This window comes from Misgurnus anguillicaudatus, chromosome 2 (genome assembly GCF_027580225.2).
Source record: "Misgurnus anguillicaudatus chromosome 2, ASM2758022v2, whole genome shotgun sequence".
In the NCBI taxonomy this organism is placed as follows: Eukaryota; Metazoa; Chordata; class Actinopteri; order Cypriniformes; family Cobitidae; genus Misgurnus; species Misgurnus anguillicaudatus.
In genome coordinates, this window is record NC_073338.2 from 45,334,180 (window position 1) to 45,359,615 (window position 25,436).

Here is a 25,436-nt window from a genome sequence, read left to right on the forward strand (position 1 = left end):
TCAATCACAAACTCGACCAGGCAACTAGTTAAGAGTTAAGAGACCCTCATAATTAATGGCAGTCGATACATCAAGATTTAACCTGGTAGGTAGAGTTAACTGGTTTATCAGACCAAATAATTAAAGCAACACTATGTAGTTTCCATGTAAAAATGACTTACAGCTCCCCCATGTGGTTGAAAAGCGCAACAGTGCCTGGTATCAGACACTCTTCTGCAGGCAGGGGGAGGGGCGGGGCTGTGGGCTCTACCCTCCACCACCACTTTCAGAGTGTGCTTGTAGCAGCTTGGAGGTTCCTCAGGTTGCAGCAACAGTACAATTTGTCCAGTTAAAAGTTGTTCTATCACTGAAATAATTTTAGAGACATTATTTAAAGGTAAAAAAACTACATAGTGTTGCTTTAAGGACAGTCGATGCACCAATGCTTAATCCTATCGTTTTTTAGAGTAAGTGGTTCATCAGACCAAATAAATAAAATGAAAAGGCAGATGATACACCTACTTAATCCTGGTCAGATTTGCGGTATAAAGGATACAACAAATTTACTTAGTCAATAATTAAAGGTAAGTCAGAATGAAGTCAAACATCAAAATGTATTAGCCAGGTAAGGAGATCATAATTAAAAAGCCAATTCACAATCCAAATCAAATATGAAGCATAAATCAATAAACAGATGTAATCATATGAAAGCATTACATACTTGTCAAAGGGACAATACTCTGAAACTGTTTAGGAGATCTGGCTACAGATTCCTCATGTAAACAAAAATAAATGCTGTGCCCAAGACACAACATCATGGGGTTCCTTTCTAAATATAGAAGATCCCCCTGAACCCTTTGCAAACTTTCCGTAATTATCCCGAGGGAACAAAGCATTTTAATAATGATAGGATTTTGGTGGTGATTGGGTCTTGTGAACTCATGGGATGTACGTCATGGGTGATTGGTTTACTTGTCTAAGGTGGGAGGTGTCTCTCAACATTGAGTGAACTTTGCTTAATTTATTGTTACACTTTTTCATTTAATTTTTGATTTGAGTAATCTTGGTGAGTTGTGACTCTTCTGTCTCCACACAGTGGGGTGGTTGTCTTGGCGGTGGATGTGAACTCTTTGAGAAAGATTTAAAATGTTGATTCAACAGGACTTCAATGTTTTTAGAAAATGGTTCCCACCGGATTCAGACATTTGGAGGCTGTTTACAGCTACCTTTAGTTAGGATTTGACATCATCTTTACAGTGCTATCAATATAATGATCATGGCTTTGATTGAAGGAAAATATTGAACTGAAGATAAATACTGTGATATACAATGAAGGTATGGTGATGAAGGCTCTTCTATAATTTATATTGCTGTGTTGCCCCCTTTTGACAATTTATACAAACATCCCACCTATGACACTTTGACCCTGATTCACACAGACAAGACTTCAGCAAACTCCCGACTAAGCCATTTCAGCCATTGTTGTTTGTCATACTGCAAACCAGGCTCCTGTTTTTTTTCTGAGACACATTTAAACTAAATGCTTTAATGTAATCATTTAACTCTCTGTGTGTAAACCAGGCCATGCCTTTTAAACAATATAGTAGCCTATGTTTGTTTTAATGCATTCATTTTAAATGTTGTTTAATCATCTATTGTTTAAACGTGTCTTTACTTTTATCTATTTCAAATGTTAATTGTATGTGTAAATATCTCACCACTCGTACTGGCTTAAATGCTAAATCAATTATGACACACATCAAAAGTATTTAATTTGTTATTTTGCTAAGGAATTATTAAACCCCAAAAAATAATTCATAAATGAAGGCAGAGCATTTTCACACTGTTATTCAGACTGTGACATTCTGTGTGAGACTGACATCTAGTGGACTTGTTTATTATGACAGACACACCTGTTTACACACCTTTCATAAACACAACCAGGAAATACTTGAGTTCAGGGAAACTGAAACTGATTTTGGGCTGTTGAGTGTTTTGTCTTTCTGTGAGTACATACAGTAAAATGGCAGAAGCCAGTATTTCAGTGGATCAGGATCAGTTCATCTGTTCAATCTGTCTGGATCTACTGAAGGATCCAGTGGCCATTCCCTGTGGACACAGTTACTGTATGAGCTGTATTACAGACTGCTGGGATCAAGAAGAGAAACTACAGCTGCCCTCAATGCAGACAGACCTTCACTACAAGACCTGTTTTAAATAAAAACACCATGCTGGCTGAAGTGGTGGAGAAACTGAAGAAGACAAAACTACAAGCTGCTCGTCCTGATCACTGTTATGCTGAAGCTGGAGATGTGAAGTGTGACGTCTGTACTGAGAGAAAACACAAAGCTGTCAAGTCCTGTCTGGTGTGTCTGAACTCTTACTGTCAAAATCATCTTGAACAACATGAGAAAATGTTCAAAGGCAAGAAGCACAACCTGATAGACGCCACTGGACGACTTCAGCAGATGATCTGCCCTCAACATGAGAAACTTTTAGAGATTTACTGTAAAACTGATCAGATCTGTATATGTTATCTGTGTATGGTGGATGAACACAATGAACATAAAACTGTATCAGCTGCAGCAGAGAGGACTGAGAAACAGGTAAGAGATGAAAACACTAAGTGATGTTTAATGTAATCAGATCTGAGTGAAACTGGTAAAAAATCACTCTAATGTACATTTTAACTGTTTAATTATTATTTCCACATCCAACAGAAAGAACTGAAGGAGACGCAGAGAAAATACCAGCAGAGAATCCAGGAGAGTCAGAAGAAGCTTCAGGAGCTGAGAGATGCTGTGGAGACTCATAAGGTGAGTTTTGATCAGAAGAACAACTGCTGTCTGCTGTTTCAGATCTGTTTCAGACTCAGTTAAGACTCTCATTCAATCAGTCAGTGAGGAGTTCAGTGCTGGATGACTTTGACTGAAGTTCACTGTGTGTAACAGACTGTGTGATGTACCAGTAAGAGCTGAATGAATGCTGCTGATTCTAATGCTCCTCTCTCTGTGTGTCCTAACAGCGCTCTGCACAGACTGCTGTGGACGACAATGATATGATCTTTACTCAACTTATCCGATCCTTTGAGAGAAGACGTTCTGAGGTGACACAGCTTATCAGTTATAAGTAAAAGACTGCAGTGAGTGAAGCTGAAGGACTCTTGAAGCGACTGGAGCAGGAGATTGATGATCTGAGGAGGAGAGACGCTGAGCTGGAGCAGCTTTCACACACAGATGATCACATCCATTTCCTCCAGGTAACAGAGATCTGAAGAACAGTACAGTGATCTTTAGGGAGTTTTATTGAGATTATATTTTCTATGAAATGTTTCAGTGTCATCAGTTTATGTTTGTGTTGTTTGTCTTTGTGTTTGTGTAGAGTTTTCAGTCTCTCTCTGTTCCTCCTGGATCTTCAGACTCACTCAGCATCACTGTCAGCTCTCTCATCTCTTTTGATGATGTAGGAAAATCTGTGTCTCATCTGAGAGAGAAACTGGAGGATTTCTGCAGAGAAGAGATTGGGAAGATATTTGATAAAGGTAAAGCACTTATTTCTCTCACATCATGTAAAAATAAAATTATATTTTGTAGAAATTGAGAGAATATCACTCACTGATTCTGAATGAATATTTTTTTAACACAGTTACTCCTGAACCTGAGACCAGGGAGCAGTTCCTAAAATGTGAGTATTAACAAACAAACATTCACACTGATGCTGATAAAGACATGAACAGTGATAATATACATTTCAGTCATTTTAAACTGTAAGATCAAATAGCAGTTCATAAATCAAGTTTCATAAGCCATTAAGTGTTTCTATAAACAAAGATTCTTAATACTTAAATTAAATTATAACAAAACATATTTTAACGTGTACAACTACAGAAAAGAGGGACTTTGAAAATGTTTACACATTCACAAACCTTTAACACACACAAGATAATGATAAATATAACAATAAAACAATCAGATTAGATTCTGTCTATAGTGTAAATGATCTCTGTTCACTTCTTTACACATTAACAGTCCTCAAAAACTAAAATAAATAAGTCTTAAAGTTTTATTTGAATTATTGAAATTTACAATTTTACATTCAAATAATGTTTTTGATTTTCACCATCAGATTATCATCACTTCACTGCAGATCCAAACACAGTAAATAAACGTCTCTGTCTGTCTGAGGGGAACAGAGTGATTACTTACACTTTCACAGTCCAGCCGTATCCTGATCATCCAGACAGATTTGATGGTTATTATCAGGTGTTGTGTAGTGAGAGTGTGAGTGGACGCTGTTACTGGGAGGTTGAGTGGAGTGGTTTGGTGTATATATCAGTGTCATATAAGAGCATCAGCAGGAAGGGAGATGGTGATGAGTGTTTGTTTGGATGTAATGATCAGTCCTGGAGTTTGTTCTGCTCTGGCTCCAGTTGTTCATTCTGGCACAATAATATTAAAACTAAACTCCCAGTAGTGCTCAGATCTTCTAGAATAGGAGTTTATGTGGATCACAGTGCAGGATCTCTGTCCTTCTACAGCGTCTCTGACACAATGACCCTCATCCACAGAGTCAACACCACATTCACTAAACCTCTCTATCCTGGGTTTTTTGTTTATCGAGGATCAGTAAAACTGTGTGATCTAACAATATAGATGATACAGAGAGTCTACAATGATATTGTTATACATTGAACTCAATAGGGAACAGAAATCTTCACACTGCATCTAGTAATGATTGTAAAGTATACAGGACTATAAAGTCATCAATGACTATAACAGCACAAACAGTATATGTTTTTACATGCAGGATTGAGTTACATTCAGTGACCCCACTGTGTACATTAATTTTGCAAATGTTTATTATAAATTCACAAGGACTGCGATTTTACAAACTAAAAATACTAAATACTACAGCAAGTACTGTATATTAGCTCTAGTACAGTACAAATGTTTTTTTACAGCACTTTATTGTATTTTGTTGCTTTATTCAGTTTTTGTATTGATGGTTAAACTGAGTCTCTCATTCAGTCTTGTGTTTATTTTTGGACTCTTGATTTATCAGCAGATTCAGGTGAATGTAACAGCTTGATAAACACAAATGTAGATGTGTCTGTATGATGCTGTCACATAGTGGGAGTATTTATTTTCTCATTGACATCTGTTTGTACAATAGTGTTGCTATGTCAGTATATTAAAAACAACTTTTTTGAGGCATTAGGGGATTTGTGTAAAAGTGCAGTGATATATCAATAAGCTATTAAGCAAAACAGTTTATACACAATTCACATGGTATTTATTAAAGTCTGGTTTAAGGAGCCACCCATCAGCCACCCAACGATGGTATCCAATGGGGTTGGTGAAGGGATCTCGTGTTCTTTCGTGTCTTAGTGCTTCTATAAGAATAATTCATTTATTACTGTAGGTTTCAATTAATTTCTTTGACCTCTGTGTTTAAATTATAATCTGACTCCAGTTTAATATAATAGAAATTAATTACCAATTACCTGTTGATCATAATTTAGATATTTGATTATTTATAAATTCTTAGTTTTAACTAAGTTATAACTCTAGTATGATCTTAACCTGACATACCTTATTTTGCAGTAATACCAGACTCCTGCTAATCTACTGGAAATAACAATTTCTGATGAATTTAAATGAATCAAATGTAACAATTTATTATACCAGGCAGGTTCCAGCTTCAAATATCAATTAAAGAATATCATACAGAATATGATTCATTTCCAATTATTTAAAATGATTAATGGTTGCAAAAGTTACAAAATCATACCTGGCAATAGACAACTCTGGCTACAGCTAAAGCTGTCAAGTACGGTCTGGTGTGTCGTCTCTTTGCAGAGTGACTGAAAAATAAAGAGTTTCAGAGTGTTAAAAGAATAGTCTACCCTTTTGCCATATTAAACTATGTTAGTACCTCAACCTAGACGAATTAATACATATCTATCTTTTTTCAATGCGTGCACTGTACAGCGCGTTGTGAATGTGTTAGCATTTAGCCTAGACCCATTCATTCCTGTGGTACCAAAAAAACGTTTTATTTTGTGGCACCATACTTACTGGTATAATTTCTCATGTAACAGTCTTTAAATAGGGCTTCCCTGTTTGGTACCATAGGAATGAATGGGTCTAGGCTAAATGCTAACACATTCACGACGTGCTGTACAGTGCACGCATTGAAAAAAGATAGATATGTATTAATTCGTCTAAGTTGAGGTAATAACATAGTTTAATATGGCAAAAGGGTACGAGTGTTTTCTGTGTGTATGTTTGTTATATGAATCACACATAGGAATTTTGAGAAATGATCATGATCATAATTTCTATGCAGCATAAAATTTTGCCCCTGCTATGAAACACAGTTATGTTCAAAATAATAGAAGTGTACTAATAACAATGAATAAAGTGCAAACATTTAAAAAATTTATTTCCATATTATTTTTCAATAATTTTTTAACTTAACTTTAAACTATTGAATTACTAATATTTAGTTGCATAATCGTTGTTGATAACAGCTACACATCTTTGTAAAATAAGTTAACCAACTTCTGGCACCTATCACTGCAAAAAATGATGTGTTAATTTTTTACACATTGTGTGTCATGCCATTTCATGCGTTATTTCATGTTAAAATAAATGAAAGGGATAACACAATTTGTGTTAAAAACAGTGATGGGAGTAAAGCATTACAACTAATTCTGTTACTGTAATTCCACTTTTAGCGGTAATAAACATGTAACGAAGTATTTTTTTAAATCAAGTAACGCAGTTACAATTAGTGGAATTTAAATGAGTTGGTTACTCACGTTACTCTATTTTGTGATAAATGAACACTTGCAGACAAGACATTTCTGATCTAACGTCGCAGGACCATGGGGGGCGGCACAATGAATAACAACACAAAAGGTGTGTTAGTATAGGGACGACACATTTAATGACCATAAATAGGCCCAACACGGATGTATGAAAAACATCCCAATACCATGATTTTTGCACCACCATGTTTAACTGTCTTTACAGAGTACTGTGACTTGAATTCAGTACCCAGGGGAGGGGGGGGGTCACCTGAGGTTCTGACGATAACCACTAGACCCCAAAAGAACAATTTTACTCTGTTTAATCTGTTAATGTGATTCTGCTGATGCCTTTTTTAAACAATGGTGCTGTATGGGGACTTCTTGCAAACAGTTTAGCTTCAATCAGATGTCTTCTGACTGTCACAGTACTTAGAAATAATTTAAGATCATCTTTGATCTTTCTAGAGGTGATGAAAGGCTGAATCTTTGCATTCCTGACTATTCTTTAATCTGTTTTAAGAGAAGTTTTCATCCATGTGCTTTGGGTTTTTGTTGCCGTTTTAAAGCATTTGAGATAAGCTGAGCAACATAAACTTTGCTGCTTTTCTTTATATATTTTCCCCTCTCAAATTAACGTTTTAATCAAATTGCATTGTTTCTCTGAGCAATGATGGAACGGTCCATTTTACTAGTAATTCAGCAGCAGAAGATCTAAGAGTTTAAATGTTGAAGGAGTAAAAGTAAACAGGTTAAATGAATGCTGGACAGTGCTGGATCATTCCAAACACTAATGAAACCATCTGCAGCAATTTTAACATTGAATCTGGAAAAATCACAATTGAAGGCCACAAAACAGGCACGTAATTAACTGTTTAAACTTTAATTCTGCCTTAATGCCACATAATACCTGAAGTTATTTTGTATTTTTTATGAATATAAAAACACGCTGGATGTATTTTTATGAAAATTATTAAGCCAGTTGATTGTAAGTTTTGTGTAAATAAGAAAAAGTAGAAATAGGAATTCTGTGTAAATTTGTCTAAGAAGCACTGATGATTTCTACCCAAAAGCACAGAAATTTAATATAATATTAAAGTGTTTCTCCTTTTCAGGATCTCCTTTTTAGGATCCCATCTTGTAGTGACACCATACACAAAAACTGTATAACATGCATAATTTAGATGTTTTATTTTTAATTATACCATAGGCCTTTATTCTGATTGGTTGAGAAATTTTTCATGGGTATGCATTTTTTTTGTAAAACACACACCTGACCTGACTAATGTCTTAAAATAACCACCAGATCAATGTATGTGGTAACTCTGATATAAGAGGAATAATTGACTTTGGTCCTTTGAATGATTTTAATTGGTGATATGTCTAGATATGTCTCGTAGACTGTTTATTCAGAATGACTACATTAAAAAAGATTTACTAAAACAGATTAAATATAAAGAAAAGGCACACCGCGCACACCATGACTCAGACAAATAATATGTTTTATGAAATAAAACACTCAAAATATTATGCATTTCCATTTTAAATAGTGTGATCATACAATCCCTTGTTACAGAGCATCAAGATGTCCTATAGCTCTTGTTTCATTTCACACATTGTCTGTTACCTGAAACACCAGACAGGCAAAAAAGTCACTCTGGTCAACTAAACATAACTCACTAAACATAATGGCATGAGCAAATGACTTTTGTGTGTAAGATGTCATACCACTTTGTTAAAACCCATTTTCAAGAGTCAAATCCAGAGATTTACTTCATATAAATGAACAGATATCTAAAAACAAAGATTTTCAGTCAAATAGTTCATCATAAAGTTGAAGTTATAACTGAAACAAAGAAACAAAACTTCTGAAGAACTGTATTATAATGTATACAGGACTTAGTGTAATTGTTTGTCCTCCTCATGAACAGTGATTGTATTTTTCCGATACTCATACAGACATAAACATCAAATAAATCCAAACCACATCTAATGCATCTTAATGTGTTTTAATCTACAATCTAAAGTTAGACAGACAATCTAGACAGAAAATCTCAAAATAAAATATATAATGTATAGGCAATGAATAATAATTTGTCTTTTGATTTTTTTTTAATTATATAAAGTGGTTTAGACAACACTTGTGTATATATACTAATGAACATTAATAATTTCTAATGATAGAGGACATAGTTTTACTGTTGAGTCCCAAATTATTCCAAACCCAGGATAGAGAGGTTTAGTGAATGTGGTGTTGACTCTGTGAATGAGGGTCATTGTGTCGGAGACGCTGTAGAAAGCCAAAATTCCTGCATTGTAATCCACATACACTCCTATTTTACTGGAGACTACACTGAGTTTTGTCTTTATCTCATTGTAAAAGAATGAACAACTAGAGGAAGAACAGAACAAACTCCAGGACTGATCATTAAATCCAAATTCACACTCATGACCTCTTCCCTTCCTGCTGATGCTCTTATATGACACTGATATAAATACACCTTCATCACCACTCCACTCAACCTCCCAGTAACAGCGTCCACACAAACTCTCTCTACACAACACCTGAGGATAATAATCAAATCTGTCTGGATGATGAGGATACGGCTCATCTGTGTAAACGATAGTAGCCGTTTTGTTCTCCTCAGACAGACTGATACATCTACATGCTGTGTTTAGATCCAGAGAGAAGAGACTGAAATCTGAGGAAGATAAATACATAATATTTAATGTACATTACTTTATATTATTTATTTGCATGTTATCTATGATCTTTCATTTGTTAATTTGAGTGTAAAGGTCTTCCGGGGCTCGCCAACGGATTAGACTGCATCTAATAGGTAAAATAATAAGCAGGACCAAGTGCTTATGGGGAAAAGAGATTTAATGAAGTTTCTTATGTAGCATGGTTCTTCAGAAGTGATGTTGTCATGTCATCCTTCTACATTCTTAACCCCAAAGTTCTGTCTGAGAGACAGAACTTTATACATGATAACAAAAGTCAGTTCTTTAGTTTCATCTGTTAGAAACAGAAGTGATGGATAGACGACTGTATTGTCTATGTGCGGTGTGTGCAGTGGTTTGAAGCGGACAAAGTGATGCAAAACAAGGACAAGCAGTGAAGCATCATCAAGGTCATCATGGGTCTCCAAGGTTTATTGATGTACGTGTGAAGTGAGATGAAGTCAGGACGGTGAACATTACACTGACTAATGTTCATGTGGATCTAACTTTGTTGTGTTCCTCACTTTTATAAGTTACTTTGGATGAAAGTGTTTGCTAAATGTAATGTAATGTAATGTATTTTGACACTGACCATCTACGTAAAGATTGATGCAGACCAAAACCCTCATACGTGTTAATGATGTTTCCTTACATAAAGAACTACAATAATGGTGGACAATACACTCACATAAAGGATTATTAGGAACACCATACTAATACTGTGTTTGACCCCATTTTGAGTTCAGAACTGCCTTAATTCTACATGGCATTGATTCAACAAGGTGCTGAAAGCATTCTTTAGAAATGTTGGCCCATATTGATAGGATAGCATCTTTCAGTTGATGGAGATTTGTGGGATGCACATCCAGGGCACGAAGCTCTCGTTCCACCACATCCCAAAGATGCTTTATTGGGTTGAGATCTGGTGACTGTGGGGGACATTTTAGTACAGTGAACTCATTGTCATTTTCAAGAAACCAATTTGAAATGATTCGAGCTTTGTGACATGCTGCATTATCCTGCTGAAAGTAGCCATAAAAAAAATGGGTACATGGTGGTCATAAAGGGATGGACATGGTCAAAAACAATGCTCAGGTAGGCCGTGGCATTTAAACGATGCCCAATTGGCACTAAGGGGCCTAAAGTGTGCCAAGAAAACATCCTTCACACCATTACACCACCACCACCAGCCTGGACAGTGGAAACAAGGCATGAAGGATCCATGTTCTCATTCTGTTTACGCCAAATTCTGACTCTACCATCTAAATGTCTCAACAGAAATCGAGACTCATCAGACCAGGCAACATTTTTTCAGTCTTCAACTGTCTAATTTTGGTGAGCTTGTGCAAATTGTAGCCTCTTTTTCCTATTTGTAGTGGAGAGATGAGTGGTACCCGGTGGGGTCTTCTGCTGTTGTAGCCCATCCGCCTCAAGGTTGTGCGTACTGTGGCTTCACAAATGCTTTGCTGCATACCTCGGTTGTAACGAGTGGTTATTTCAGTCAAAGTTGCTCTTCTATCAGCTTGAATCAGTCGGCTCATTCTCCTCTGACCTCTAGCAACAACAAGGCATTTTCGCCCACAGGACTGCCGCATACTGGATGTTTTTCCCTTTTCATACCATTCTTTGTAAATCCTAGAAATGGTTGTTGGTAAAAATCCCAGTAACTGAGCAGATTGTGAAATACTCAGACCGGCCTGTCTGGCATCAACAACCATGCCACGCTCAAAATTGCTTAAATCATCTTTCTTTTCCATTCTGACATTCAGTTTAAAGTTCAGGAGATTGTCTTGACCAGGACCACATGCCTAAATTTATTGAAACAACTGCCATGTGATTGGTTGAATAGATAATTGCATTAATGAGAAATTGAACAGGTGTTCCTAATAATCCTTTAGGTGAGTGTATGGTGGCACATTAAATTGTAGTTCTTTACACACATTAATACATGATGTATCAATCTCTAAATAAACTTGTAATATGAATGATTTCATCTCACAAACCTATCGTTTCTCTTCAGAAGAAATTTATTATCAGACACAATTCAATGCATGAAGAAGATTGTGTTCAGCTGAAGAAAGAGTAACATGAGGATCATTTAAATTTTTTGGTGAACTTTTCCTTTATGATTTTGTAATGAAGAGTCTATTTGAAATGATTATTATCAGATAATGTGTTATAGTGTTTTATAGCGCTGCACGATTAATCATATATTTTTCATGATAACAATATGTGCGTCCCACGATTAATTAATGCTAACCGTCACAATAGTAATGTTTAAAGACCAATCACAAATCACATGGTCTAGAATCAAGCAATGTGTGCTAAATTGTAAAGGCGGCCTGTGTAATGGTAGAAGTTGGCATCACAAGATTAACAGTCATTCAACTTGAACGAACATAATGGCAGAGCAACACGAAGAAAGTGCAGAAATGTTTACGTTAGTTCCCAAAAATGGTCATACTTCATTGTTTGAGGCAATGGCGTATCATGTAAGTTAGCCAAGGATATGTGTACAATAGGCACCCGTGAGCAGCAAGGGGCTTAAAAAACTATTGCCACATAAAGGCATATAATAGGCTAGCAAATTTTTTTATTCTAAAAATGTTTTGTGTTTAATTCCAGTTTTATTCTAATTGGAATATAAATAGATAGCTGTAAAGTGTAATAAAAACACTGAAGTGAATAGAAGTTCTTCACGAAAAGAATAATCATGATTTTTAATCGTGATCAAAAGTTTGAGCAAAATAATCGTGATCATCATTTGTCCTGTTATAGTGCATGTAATGAATGAGAAAATAATAATGAGTCTTACATTGTAGGAAATCCTCTCTGTTCTTGGGTTCATCGGTGGGAATAATTATAATGAATGAAACTAAAGAAAATAAAGATACATCTTTAGATTAATGATCTCATGGAAAATCATCATCATTTTAATCTGCTCTGTATTTCTTCTGTTATATTTGATGCTACTGTAGGACTCATTTCTGAGTAAATCCCAGTCTTAGCTAGAGATGTTTCTTTACCTTTGGCAGATATTTTTTTAATTTCTTCTTTACAGAAATCCTCCATCTTTTCTTTCAGCTTAGTGACCGATTTCCTTGCATCATCGGGGGAGGGAGGGGAGCTGACGGTGAAGTTGTCTGAAGATCCAGGAGATGAAGAGAGAGACTGAAAACTCTACATGAACACAACACAATGACAAAAACTAATATGAATGACACTCAATACTATCTGATTGAAGTCAAGATATATTGTAATGTATGTTGTAGTGTACAGTGTGAGTTACCTGAAGGAAACTGATGTGATCTTTAGTTTGTGAAAGTTTCTCCATCTCATCATTTCTCCTCCTCAGATCATCAATCTCCTGCTCCAGTCGCTTCAAGAGTCCTTCAGCTTCACTCACTGCAGTCTTTTCCTGATCTCTGATCAGCTGTGTCACCTCAGATCGTCTTCTCTCAATGGTTTGGATCAGTTGAGTAAAGATCCTCTCAGTGTCGTCCACTGCTGTCTGTGCAGAGCGCTGTTAGGACACATAGAGAGAAACATTAAACTCAATCTCAAACATTTCTTCCAGTATTTATGTTTCTCTATTGATCAAAACTCACCTTATGAGTCTCCACAGCATCTCTCAGCTCCTGAAGCTTTTTCTCTTTCTTCTGGATTCTCTGCTGGAGTTTTTCCTGCTTGTCCTCCAGAAGTCTCTATTCAACAGATTAATAACATATAACTCAACTGGTCAGGTAGGGTTTGAGTGATTAATCTTCAAAACTAATTTCTGTTTTACACTCAAGCTATTATTTCATCTGCTCTTGAGCGCCCTCATGTGGCCACGCGGCACTAAGCAGCATGGGCGTAGCCAGGGTTTTAAAATTACCGAGGTCCAGGGTGGGGTGTTAAGAGTTAACAAATGCTATCCCAGGTGAAAAAAGTGCACTTAAATAAAATACACTTTTTAAGTACACTTAGTAAATGTGCTATTTTCGTGCACATATTTTGTGGTTTATATATCACATTTGTTTTTGGTACTTCTTAAAATAAAGTTAAGAACATCTAAGTGTTATTTCAATAAAAATCTAGTTTGTACTGGTATTCTTACTTTTTCAGGTACACTGAAGTACTGCGCATGTAGAACTTTACTTTTAGTAAGTATATTTGTAGCATAACTTTACATAACTTACAAATGTACTTGCTAGTATTTAAGTGGTTTAAGTACATTGAAGCATACTTTATTTTTACCTGGGATCTAAAATATTCTGTCTTAACCTTTTTACACTTTGGGTACACACTCTGTTTTGGGGGATGGACTGGGACTGCTGGATTATTTATTACTTTTTCATGCAACAATGTTTATTTTTGTAATCATTTTAATAGGCAATATTATATAACAAAAACGTCACAAGATTTTAAACAAGAACCTGTTTAATGCTCTTATTGTTTTCAGCATTACTTTGTTAAAGGTTAACTTCTTATATGAAATAACAGAATAATAATGCTTATGTTTTGTTGAGATTAGCTTTACACTTTTACGCTACGTGTTTTAGCATATTTGGCATATTTTATTTAAACCCAATTCTTCTACATCTTTGTACCAGAGTTATTTTCTGTTTTTCGATAGTGTTGTTGATACTGTTGATACTCTTACAGACACAATTATGATGATTGCTGTTATATTACCGAATGTAGCAGCGATAACCTGCTCGCGCTGAATGATGTCTCTTATTTGATAACTTTCAGTTTCCATGTTGCCAGATATTAATACGAAAAAAAGCAAAAATAATTGGCCTTAAAAAACAAAGTTCGTCCAAATCTTGTATTTCAGAAATAAATCAGAGAAATCTCTAAAACTAACCTACACCTAACAATCACTTTATAGATAATGTCAAAGTGTCACATTAATTGGTAAATTGGATTTTTAAAAATAGGATCTGGCAACACTGCAAATTCTGTACCCGCGCTGTCGCAGCTTAAACAAATCTTCGTAATTTTACACTAAACTATACAGTAAACTGTCCAAACTTAATTATATATGCGGATTATTTTTGAAAAACTAATTAGTCTTTCAGAGAACTTCAAATTTTATTTTTATATAAAAAAAATTACCGAGGTCCGGACCTCTGTGACCTCATAGCTTGCTACGGCCATGCTAAGTAGATGCTTCACTTCTGCCTTATATTTATATTTTATATATTTTGTATTTGTTCATACCTGTTTCTCAGTTCTCTCTGCTGCAGCTGATACAGTGTCGTGATTTTTGTGTTCATGCATCTCACACAGATAACAAATACATCTCTGATCAGTGCGACAGTAAACCTCAAAGAGTTTGTCATGTTGAGGGCAGATCATCTCCTGAAGTCTTCCTGTCACATCAATTACTTTGTGTCTTTTTCCGGTCCGAAAAGCTTCATGTTGTTCAAAGTGAGTTTGACAGTAAGATTCAAGACACATCAGACAGGACTTGACAGCTTTGTGTTTTCTCTCAGTACAGACGTCACACTTCACATCTTCAGGTCCAGCTTCACTCTCAGCAGATCGATCAGTCTGAAGTCTCCTCAGGTCCTCCACCATATTAGCAAGCATCACATTCTTCCCTAAAACAGGTCTTGTAGTGAAGGTCTGTCTGCATTGAGGGCAGCTGTAGTCCCTCTTCTGATCATCCCAATCCCAGCAGTCTGTAATACAGCTCATACAGTAACTGTGTCCACAGGGAATGGTCACTGGATCCGTCAGTAGATCCAGACAGATTGAACAGATGAACTGATCCTGAGACACTGAAAGATTCGCTTCTGCCATTTTACTGACTGCACAAATACAGTGACATGTATAACAATTGAAAAACACTAAAGTTTCGGTTTCAATTCTCAATAAATGTTTCTGAGTTTGAGAAACGCAAGCAAAGTAGTTTAGTACTCGTTTACCAAATGTCCACTAGGTGTCAGTGTTACAAACTGAAAATATATTTTATTGTTCATTTTATTTATCATATTATACACCATTGGGCAAAAAACATTTAAATATATTTTTTTAATATATTTCAAAATATACAAAAATGGCAAAAATGTTCTAATATATTTTGAAATATGTTAACAAAAGTTCACCAATATATTTTTGGCTATTTTTTGTATATTTTGAAATTTATTTTAATAAATGTACACAGCGGGGTCACTGAATGTAACGCAATCCTGCATGTAAAAACTTATACACAGTGAGATGCTGTTTGTGCTGGAGGATGTTGCATTTCCGTCTAACAGCTCGATGTCAATATTGTCAAGTACAAAAAGAAATTAATTTCACAACTTTATATTCAAACAAGAAATCCGTTTCTAATGGCTTTGAATTACAAATAAATGCTAAATACATTTTGTAGAAAGTAAAGCTAAATTAAATATATTTTTGAATTTGAAAATATATTTAATTTAACCTTCATATATTAACATATATTTCAAAATGTATTTCAGGGGCAACAAATAAAAATCTAGTTTTACAACCCATATGGCAAAAATATAAATTGTAAGTGTTTTTGCAGTTAAAAATATATTTAATTTTAATCTTTTCAAACCTGTTGTGTTTACAGGTTGGTAACATACAAATATTTTCTCCAAATGTAACGTAAATATAAATGCTTTAAAATAATAATTTCTTTTTAAGCAAATGTTTATTATAAATTCACTGAGATTTTAGAAACTAAAAAAACTAAGTACTGTATATTAGCTCTTGTACAGTATGAAGAATAATAATGTTTTTCTTACAGCACTTTGTTGTATTTTGTTGCTTTATTCAGTTAATTTTTGTATTGATGGTTAAACTGAGTCTCTCATTTAGTCTTGTTTTTATTTTTGGACTCTTGATTTATCAGCAGATTCAGGTGAATGTAACAGCTTGATAAACACAAATGTAGATGTGTCTGTATGATGCTGTCACATAGTGGATGTATTTATTTTCTCGTTGACATCTGTTTGTACATCAGTGTTGCTATATTAAAAACAAGTTTGTTATTGACTTTTTGAGGCATTAGGGGATTTGTGTAAAAGTGCAGTGATATATCAATAATGTGTTTAGCAAAACAGTTTATAAACAATTCACATGGTATTTATTAAAGTCTAGCAACTATTTATTTAAGTTTTGTATGTCTTTTTGTGTCTTCATAATTTAAACAGTAGAGCTGCTGTAAGGGAAAACCACCTGTTGGCCCAAATGTCGGAAGCCAAAACCAATCGGTATGACGAAGGGTCCTTGTGCGTTCGGTCTTTTCTGGTGCTTGCTGATGATGTTTTAACGTAACGTAATTTAGGTAATTTGATCTGACCCCTAATAATATAATCTTGTTATGTGTAATATGAATCAAATATATCCTTACATCAGCCGCTGTAGGTTCTCAATCACAAACTCGACCAGGCAACTAGTTAAGAGTTAAGAGACCCTCATAATTAATTGCAGTCGATACGTCAAGATTTATCCCTGGTAGGTAGAGTAAACTGGTTTATCGGACCAAATAATTAAAGCAACACTATGTAGTTTCCATGTAAAAATGACTTACAGCTCCCCCATGTGGTTGAAAAGTGCAACAGTGCCTGGTATCAGACACTCTTCTGCAGGCGGGGCTGTGTGCTCTACCCTTCACCGCCACTTTCAGAGTGTTCTTGTAGCAGCTAGGAGGTTGCTCAGGTTGCAGCAACAGTACAATTTGTCCAGTTAAAAGTTGTTCTATCACTGAAATAATTTTAGAGACATTATTTAAAGGTAAAAAACTACATAGTGTTGCTTTAAGGACAGTCGATGCACCAATGCTTAATCCTATCGTTTTTTAGAGTAAGTGGTTCATCAGACCAAATAAATAAAATGAAAAGGCAGATGATACGCCTACTTAATCCTGGTCAGATTTGCGGTACAAAGGATACAACAAATTTACTTAGTCAATAATTAAAGGTAAGTCAGAATGAAGTCAAATATCAAAATTTATTAGCCAGGTAAGGAGATCATAATTAAAAAAAAACAATTAACAATCCAAATCAAATATGAAGCATAAATCAATAAACAGATGTAATCATACGAAAGCATTACATACCTGTCAAAGGGACAATACTCTGAAACTGTTAAGGAGATCTGGCTACAGATTCCTCATGTAAACAAAAATAAATGCTGTGCCCAAGACACAACATCATGGGGTTCCTTTCTAAATATAGAAGATCCCCCTGAACCCTTTGCAAACTTTCCGTAATTATCCCGAGGGAACAAAGCATTTTAATAATGATAGGATTTTGGTGATGATTGGGTCTTGTGAACTCATGGGATGTACGTCATGGGTGATTGGTTTACATGTCTAAGGTGGGAGGTGTCTCTCAACATTGAGTGAACTTTGCTTAATTTATTGTTACACTTTTTCATTTAATTTTTGATTTGAGTAATCTTGGTGAGTTGTGACTCTTCTGTCTCCACACAGTGGGGTGGTTGTCTTGGCGGTGGATGTGAACTCTTTGAGAAAGATTTAAAATGTTGATTCAACAGGGCTGCGTTCAGCCCCGACAAAACGTTGCACAACGTTTATTAAACAGAAACGGTGATGCGTTGAACGCCCTGTTGTGATGACGTAAGCGTTGCAACTACGGTAGCTGAGAGGCCATTATTTGTGTTCTTTTTTAAATGTTTCTGAGGACTGATGAAATCGTTATAAATGTGTGTTTAATACTGTAAAATACCCTCGATGTTACAGTCACTGACCTTGGTGTCCAGAATGAAAGACAACATTCCAACTTGAACCCATTGAGCGAGCTGTCTCTTTACTATCGCGTGGTTTTATACATCTTGCCGCTGATTGGGCTGACATTTCTGACACACCCACGAAACAAGAGAAAACGCTTCTAAAACCTGTTGCATTCCGTTGCACACCGTTTCAATGAAACATGTCGTTCAACCCGTAAACCGTAGCAAAACGTTACGCACCGGTGTAAGATTGAACGTGCCCCAGGACTTGAATGTTTTTAGAAAATGGTTCCCACCGGATTCAGCCATTTGGAGGCTGTTTACAGCTACCTTTAGTTAAGATTTGACATCATCCTTACAGTGCTATCAATATAATGATCATGGCTTTGATTGAAGGAAAATATTGAACTGAAGATAAATACTGTGATATACAATGAAGGTATAGTGATGAAGGCTCTTCTATAATTTATATTGCTGTGTTGCCCCCTTTGGACAAACTACAAACATCCCACCTATGACACTTTGACCCTGATTCACACAGACAAGACTTCAGCAAACTCCCGACTAAGCCATTTCAGCCATTGTTTTTTGTCATACTGCAAACCAGGCTCCTGTTTTTTTCTGAGACACATTTAAACTAAAAGCTTTAATGTCATCATTTAACTCTCTGTGTGTAAACCAGGATATGCCTTTTAAACAATATAGTAGCCTATGTTTGTTTTAATGCATTCATTTTAAATGTTGTTTAATCATCTATTGTTTAAACGTGTCTTTACTTTTTTCTATTTCAATTGTAAATTGTATGTGTAAATATCTCACTACTAGAGGATAAACACTCGTACAGGCTTGAATGCTCAATCAATTATGACACACATCAAAAGTATTTAATTTGTTATTTTGCTAAGAAATTATTAAACCCCAAAAAATAATTCATAAATGAAGGCAGAGCATTTTCACACTGTTATTCAGACTGTGACATTCTGTGTGAGACTGCCATCTAGTGGACTTGTTTATTATGACAGACACACCTGTTTACACACCTTTCATAAACACAACCAGGAAATACTTGAGTTCAGGAAAACTGAAACTGTTGGGCTATTGTGTGTTTCGTCTTTCTGTGAGTACATACGGTGAAATGGCAGAAGCCAGTATTTCAGTGGTTCAGGATCAGTTCATCTGTTCAATCTGTCTGGATCTACTGAAGGATCCAGTGACCATTCCCTGTGGACACAGTTACTGTATGAGCTGTATTACAGACTGCTGGGATCAAGATGATCAGAAGAGAGACTACAGCTGCCCTCAGTGCAGACAGACCTTCACTACAAGACCTGTTTTAGGTAAAAACACCATGCTGGCTGAAGTGGTGGAGAAACTGAAGAAGACAAAACTACAAGCTGCTCGTCCTGATCACTGTTATGCTGAATCTGGAGATGTGGAGTGTGACGTCTGTACTGAGAGAAAACACAAAGCTGTCAAGTCCTGTCTGGTGTGTCTGAACTCTTACTGTCAAACTCATTTTAAACTTCATGAAGAACTTCACTCAGGAAAGAGACACAAAGTGACAGACGCCACTGGACGACTTCAGCAGATGATCTGCCCTCAACATGAGAAACTTTTAGAGATTTACTGTAAAACTGATCAGCTCTGTATATGTCTTTTGTGTATTGTGGGAAAGCACAAAAATCACGACACTATACCAGCTAAAGAAGAGAGGACTGAGAAACAGGTAAGAGATGAAAATACACTTAATGATGTCAATGTGATCAGATCTGGGGTGTATTCCAGAAAGCTGGTTATGTGACTTAACCGGGTAAGTTTAGGAGTAGTAAGCGGATAACTTCTGCTTTCGGTTCCAAAAACGGAGGTAACTTTCGGGTTATGTAAGTAACCATAGCAACTGACTCTCTGAAGATAACCTGCTCTGGAGCAGGTTATGTTGCAGGGTAAGTTCATTTTAGGTAATGAAACGAGGCTCCGGAGGATGTCTGCGCATGCGTGCACTTATGATGAGCGTGCAGCGGGCGTGGAAGCATATATTTTGCATAATATTACAATGTTAAAGCATTTATTTTAATACATTTAGAGTCGCGAATATTTATTGCTGACTTAGACAATGTATGATATTTTCTTTCAAGAATTGTTTTTTTTTAATAACATGGATTGATATTTGTGATTGGATTAATTACTATACATTTAGTTATGCCTATTATTAATAAAAATTGATTCATTTTTGTGTTCGGACTAAATACTATACATTTAATTATGTCCATTATTAATTTATCCAAATATCAGTGGATGTATGAACCACAATTCCATCAGTTAATTAATGTTAACAATAAAGTACATTTTCATATCAATTTTGACAAATCATAAATAACCTCATCTTTCACTTACTAGATAATTTGAGATGAATCTAAAGTTCTAAAAAAATGTGTGTGCAAATACATTATCATTATTGAGCTAGAAATATTAACATATGTTACTTAAGTGACAATGTGGCAAAGTTACAGTAAATGGGTATAACAAATAGAAACACATGATGCCCATCATAATAATAATTACTGAGGAACAGAAGTTACCCCTTCCTGCAGTCTCTGGTCTGTGGCATGTGCATTTAACACTGACCCACAGAATGACACCCATGAAGCACAGGCATGATTTAACACTGACCCACAGAATGACACAGGTAAAGCACAGACTTTATTAGGTGAAACACCATTGAATCACAGACATGGCGTAGTGGTCAGACATTTACTATTATCAGTTAAATCACAATGAAATTAAATTATAAATATATATTTCATAGTATCATATATTTATTTCTTAAACATGCACTTCAGATCCTTAGAACTCTCTCTACATTTGATCTATAGTTGGTCTTTTTCTAAATCACCTTTTTTTTCTTTAAAATGGGCCTTTTGCAGCTGCTCTCCTGAGCTATCATTTTTAAGCCAAAAGGGAAATAGGGAGCAGAAGTAAATACAATATAGTACAATATAGTGAATATAACCATAGTGCATTTTATGCATACACAATCATATCTACAAAAAAAAAACTGTAAATAAGCCATATGGCAGATTTATGCACTTTATGTGCCACAACCCTTACAAAAATTAACCATGATTTTATAAAGTTGTGGTAACCATGTTTTTGGTGCATTGATTACTATCAGCAAAACCATGGTTTTACACTTACCATGGTTTAACTATGGTTTTTGAAAAGCATGGTTGTCAAAACCATCGTTATTTTGTGGTAACCATGGTTTTACTGTAACCATGTTTTTTTAACTGTAGTAAAACCATTGGAAATTTTCGTAAGAGAAAAGATAATCTTAATTATACCTAATTAGATATAATTAATATATTTAAATCATATATAAAATCTATGATTATTTTTACAGGCTTTTAAATAATATTTAAATAATATTATGTGTATTTTCGTTGAGACACATATAATACACATATAATGAATTAAATGGGGTAAAATAGGTTCGTATTAATTATGTAATTAATTAATTTTATCTGTTTTGTAATCACGCACTTCTAAGCCGATTATAAAACGCTGATTTTTGACAGAAAGTATTGGTTTATAATGTTATTTCTCATTTAAAAACTTTTAATTTATCTGACGTTTCCATGGTGACTCGTGAAATCTGTGATCCATTGACAATGCCTTTATGTTGTTACTGTGAGCGCGCGTTAACTCTGGGTTACTTTCAGAGGGTTGATGAAACTAACTCTTAAACTGTTTTTTGGAACCGACATACCCAGAGTAAGCAAGTTTGGGGTTGATCAACCCAAAGTTCAGGGTTAATCTAATGGTAAGTTAACCCTGCTTTCTGGAATACACCCCTGATCTAACTGGATATTGTGAACATGTTATTTCATAATTACATAATCAAAGGTCCTTACAATAAATAAAACACATTTATTTAACTTACGGTAATGTACACTTGTTCTGATTAATAATTATTCCCACATTAAACAGAAACAACTGAAGGAGACACAGAGAAAATACCAGCAGAGAATCCAGGAGAGTCAGAAGAAGCTTCAGGAGCTGAGAGATGCTGTGGAGACTCATAAGGTGAGTTTTGATCAGAAGAACAACTGCTGTCTGCTGTTTCAGATCTGTTTCAGACTCAGTTAAGACTCTCATTCAATCAGTCAGTGAGGAGTTCAGTGCTGGATGACTTTCACTGAAGTTCACTGTGTGTAACAGACTGTGTGATGTACTAGTAAGAGCTGAATGAATGCTGCTGATTCTAATGCTCCTCTCTCTGTGTGTTCTAACAGCGCTCTGCACAGACAGCAGTAGACGACACTGAGAGGATCTTTACTCAACTGATCACATCCATTGAGAGAAGACGATCTGAGGTGATACAGCTGATCAGAGATCAGGAAAAGACTGCAGTGAGTGAAGCTGAAGGACTCTTGAAGCGACTGGAGCAGGAGATTGATGATCTGAGGAGGAGAGACGCTGAGCTGGAGCAGCTTTCACACACAGATGATCACATCCATTTCCTCCAGGTAACAGAGATCTGAAGAACAGTACAGTGATCTTTAGGGAGTTAAGAACATGTTTTACTGAGATTATATTTTCTATGAAATGTTTCAGTGTCATGAGTTTATGTTTGTGTTGTTTGTCTTTGTGTTTGTGTAGAGTTTTCAGTCTCTCTCTGTTCCTCCTGGATCTTCAGACTCACTCAGCATCACTGTCAGCTCTCTCATCTCTTTTGATGATGTAGGAAAATCTGTGTCTCATCTGAGAGAGAAACTGGAGGATTTCTGTAGAGAAGAGATAGAAAAGATATTTGACAAAAGTAAAGCACCTAAACCAGAGACCAGGGAGCAGTTCCTAAAATGTGAGTCCCAACAAACAAACACACTGATGCTGATAGTAATATTAATATGATGCATGCCAGTCATTTTAACTCCTCTATAATTATATAATATTCTGTAAGATATAACTGTAAGATCAAATATCAGTTTATAAATCAACATTCTTTTTTGATATGGTATTCAAATTTCATAAGCCATTGTTTTTCTATAAAACATTTTTAACCCCTAAATTAAATAAAAAAATATATTTTAAACTGTACACCTACAGAACAGAGGGACTTTGACAATGTTCACACAATCACAAACCTTTTAGGATTATGATGAATATAACAGTAAAACAATCAGATTAGATTCTGTCTATACTGTAAATGATCTCTGTTCACTTCTATTGACAGTCTTCAAAAACTAAAATAAATAAGACTTGAAGTTTTATTTTAATTATTGAAATGTAAAATTTTACATTCAAATAATGTTTTTGATTTGTCTCCATCAGATTATCATCACTTCACTGCAGATCCAAACACAGCATATAAACGTCTCTGTCTGTCTGAGGGGAACAGAGTGATTACTTACACTTTCACACTCCAGCCGTATCCTGATCATCCAGACAGATTTGATCATTATGCTCAAGTGTTGTGTAGTGAGAGTGTGAGTGGATGCTGTTACTGGGAGGTTGAGTTGAGTGGTGAGGTTAATATATCAGTGTCATATAAGAGCATCAAGAGGAAGGGAGGTCGTGAGTGTGTGTTTGGACGTAATGATCAGTCCTGGAGTTTGTGCTGCCCTGTCTCCAGTTGTTCATTCAGGCACAATAACATTGAGACTAAACTCCCTGTAGTGTCCAGATCTTCTAGAATAGGAGTTTATGTGGATCACAGTGCAGGATCTCTGTCCTTCTACAGCGTCTCTGACACAATGACCCTCATCCACAGAGTCAACACCACATTCACTAAACCTCTCTATCCTGGATTTAATGTTTATGGATCAGTGAAACTGTGTGATATAACAATATAGATGATACAGAGAGTCTACAAATAATTTTGTCATATTAGAAGTCTGAACATGATGAATCATCAACAACAAAGAAATAATAAGTCTTTAATTTTTTAATCAGAAATTTCCAATAACTGATTGTAATGTTAGTGTTGTATTTTGCTATTGTATTTTGTCCTGTCAAACAGAGTTGTACACTAGTTATTCACAGTAAATATTATTCATCTACAGTCATGTATTCTTTTATGTGTTCAAACCCCCATACATTAAATGTTATAAAAGTCACTAAAATGTACGAGTCTGAATTTAATTTAATTAATCTCAATTTACTTATTTTTAAGACAAACATTTAATTTTGACATTTAGTTTGAAATTACTTCAATCCAAAATGTAGAATGCTGAATATACAACGGTGCATTTATACTAAACATTTCTAACAATATGTTTAAAGACCATCACTAAAGTTAATTAATGTCTGAATTGCACTTAAATAAAATGTATCAATACAAAAAAAAAACATTTTGCATTATTTTCATGTATTACAGTAATGTCAACCACAATAATGACAGTACTGTTACTTTATATAAAAAAACTTTCAGATGGGTGCAGAAATCTTAAAATACCCAAATAGAGCACACTGTCAGATAAAATGGTCACTAGCTGGTGCAGTACATGTTCATAAAGTACACATTTGCACCTAAAGACAGTGTTGGGCAAGCTACCTGGAAAATGTAGTGAGCTAAGCTACCAGTAACTTCACATTAAATGAAGCTTCACTACACTGAAGCTACCCCCCTGGAAAATGTAGTAAGCTAAGCTACATCAATAGTAGCTTGCTACATCAAAGCTACTTTTTTATTTTAACCAGTTTTATTATGTAATTATTTATGTAGTTTCCATTTAGCATTTTGATAATTATAGACAATTAAAGCATAATGTAGACCTGCTGAAAAAAACAGCATCAAACCAGCATGGACCAGCATGGGAATTATGCTGGTCTATGCTGGTTTAGCTGGTGGTCACCAGCATACCAGCACCAAAACACAACATATGCTGGTATGACCTGCAAGGGATGCTGGTGCTAATTGTAGCGAATTTATGCGGGAGGAGGGGAATAACGTTATTTGAAACACTATGAACCTCCGACCGAAACACTACGGGGATTCCCAAGGGAATCTTAGATTTTAGCTCAAAAGGGAAAATTATGTATAATTAACTGTAATTAACTATACAAGTTTATCAGGTTTTACCTGGTGTAGCAGAATTAATAATAACAATTAATTAATATGTTTGTCCACCGAAGACATATCCATAATCGTATATTTACGTCTAAGAAATGTTAATTTCATGGTTTTTAAAATTAACCTTCTCACTGATATACAGTGCTACTC

General features: G+C 35.3%; 2 protein-coding genes and 1 pseudogene across 7 annotated transcripts; 2 read left to right on the forward strand and 1 right to left on the reverse strand.

The window, feature by feature from the left end:
* The first annotated feature begins 529 nt into the window (after positions 1–529).
* On the forward strand, positions 530–5,093 carry LOC141350767 (tripartite motif-containing protein 16-like protein; annotated as a pseudogene).
* Positions 3,288–15,558, reverse strand: LOC141350676 (E3 ubiquitin/ISG15 ligase TRIM25-like). 5 transcript variants are annotated; one of them, XR_012358828.1, is made up of 8 exons: positions 14,723–15,558; positions 13,123–13,218; positions 12,804–13,037; positions 12,541–12,694; positions 12,330–12,389; positions 5,770–5,842; positions 5,571–5,622; positions 5,002–5,371 (listed from the first exon to the last, which is right to left on the reverse strand). XR_012358828.1 is itself a non-coding variant. In XM_073856513.1 (6 exons), coding segments are annotated over exons 1-6 (1,131 nt in total). In that variant the 5' UTR covers positions 15,308–15,557; the 3' UTR covers positions 3,288–3,483. The 5 variants fall into 5 exon arrangements, 4 of the variants coding, with proteins under 4 accessions (XP_073712614.1, XP_073712612.1, XP_073712613.1 ...); XM_073856513.1 differs by lacking the exons at positions 5,002–5,371; positions 5,571–5,622; positions 5,770–5,842 and adding an exon at positions 3,288–3,485 and having other exon boundaries at positions 14,723–15,557; XM_073856511.1 differs by lacking the exons at positions 5,002–5,371; positions 5,571–5,622 and having other exon boundaries at positions 5,648–5,842.
* Positions 15,559–19,074: 3,516 nt separating this feature from the next.
* LOC141350650 (tripartite motif-containing protein 16-like) lies at positions 19,075–24,518 on the forward strand. 2 transcript variants are annotated; one of them, XM_073856508.1, is made up of 5 exons: positions 19,075–19,940; positions 22,202–22,297; positions 22,507–22,740; positions 22,874–23,075; positions 23,546–24,518. In XM_073856508.1, the coding sequence occupies exons 1-5, from the start codon at positions 19,230–19,232 to the stop codon at positions 24,064–24,066; spliced, it is 1,764 nt and encodes a 587-aa protein (XP_073712609.1). In that variant the 5' UTR covers positions 19,075–19,229; the 3' UTR covers positions 24,067–24,518. The 2 variants fall into 2 exon arrangements, with proteins under 2 accessions (XP_073712609.1, XP_073712610.1); XM_073856509.1 differs by lacking the exons at positions 22,202–22,297; positions 22,507–22,740 and having other exon boundaries at positions 19,077–19,940; positions 23,546–24,517.
* Positions 24,519–25,436: the final 918 nt, after the last annotated feature.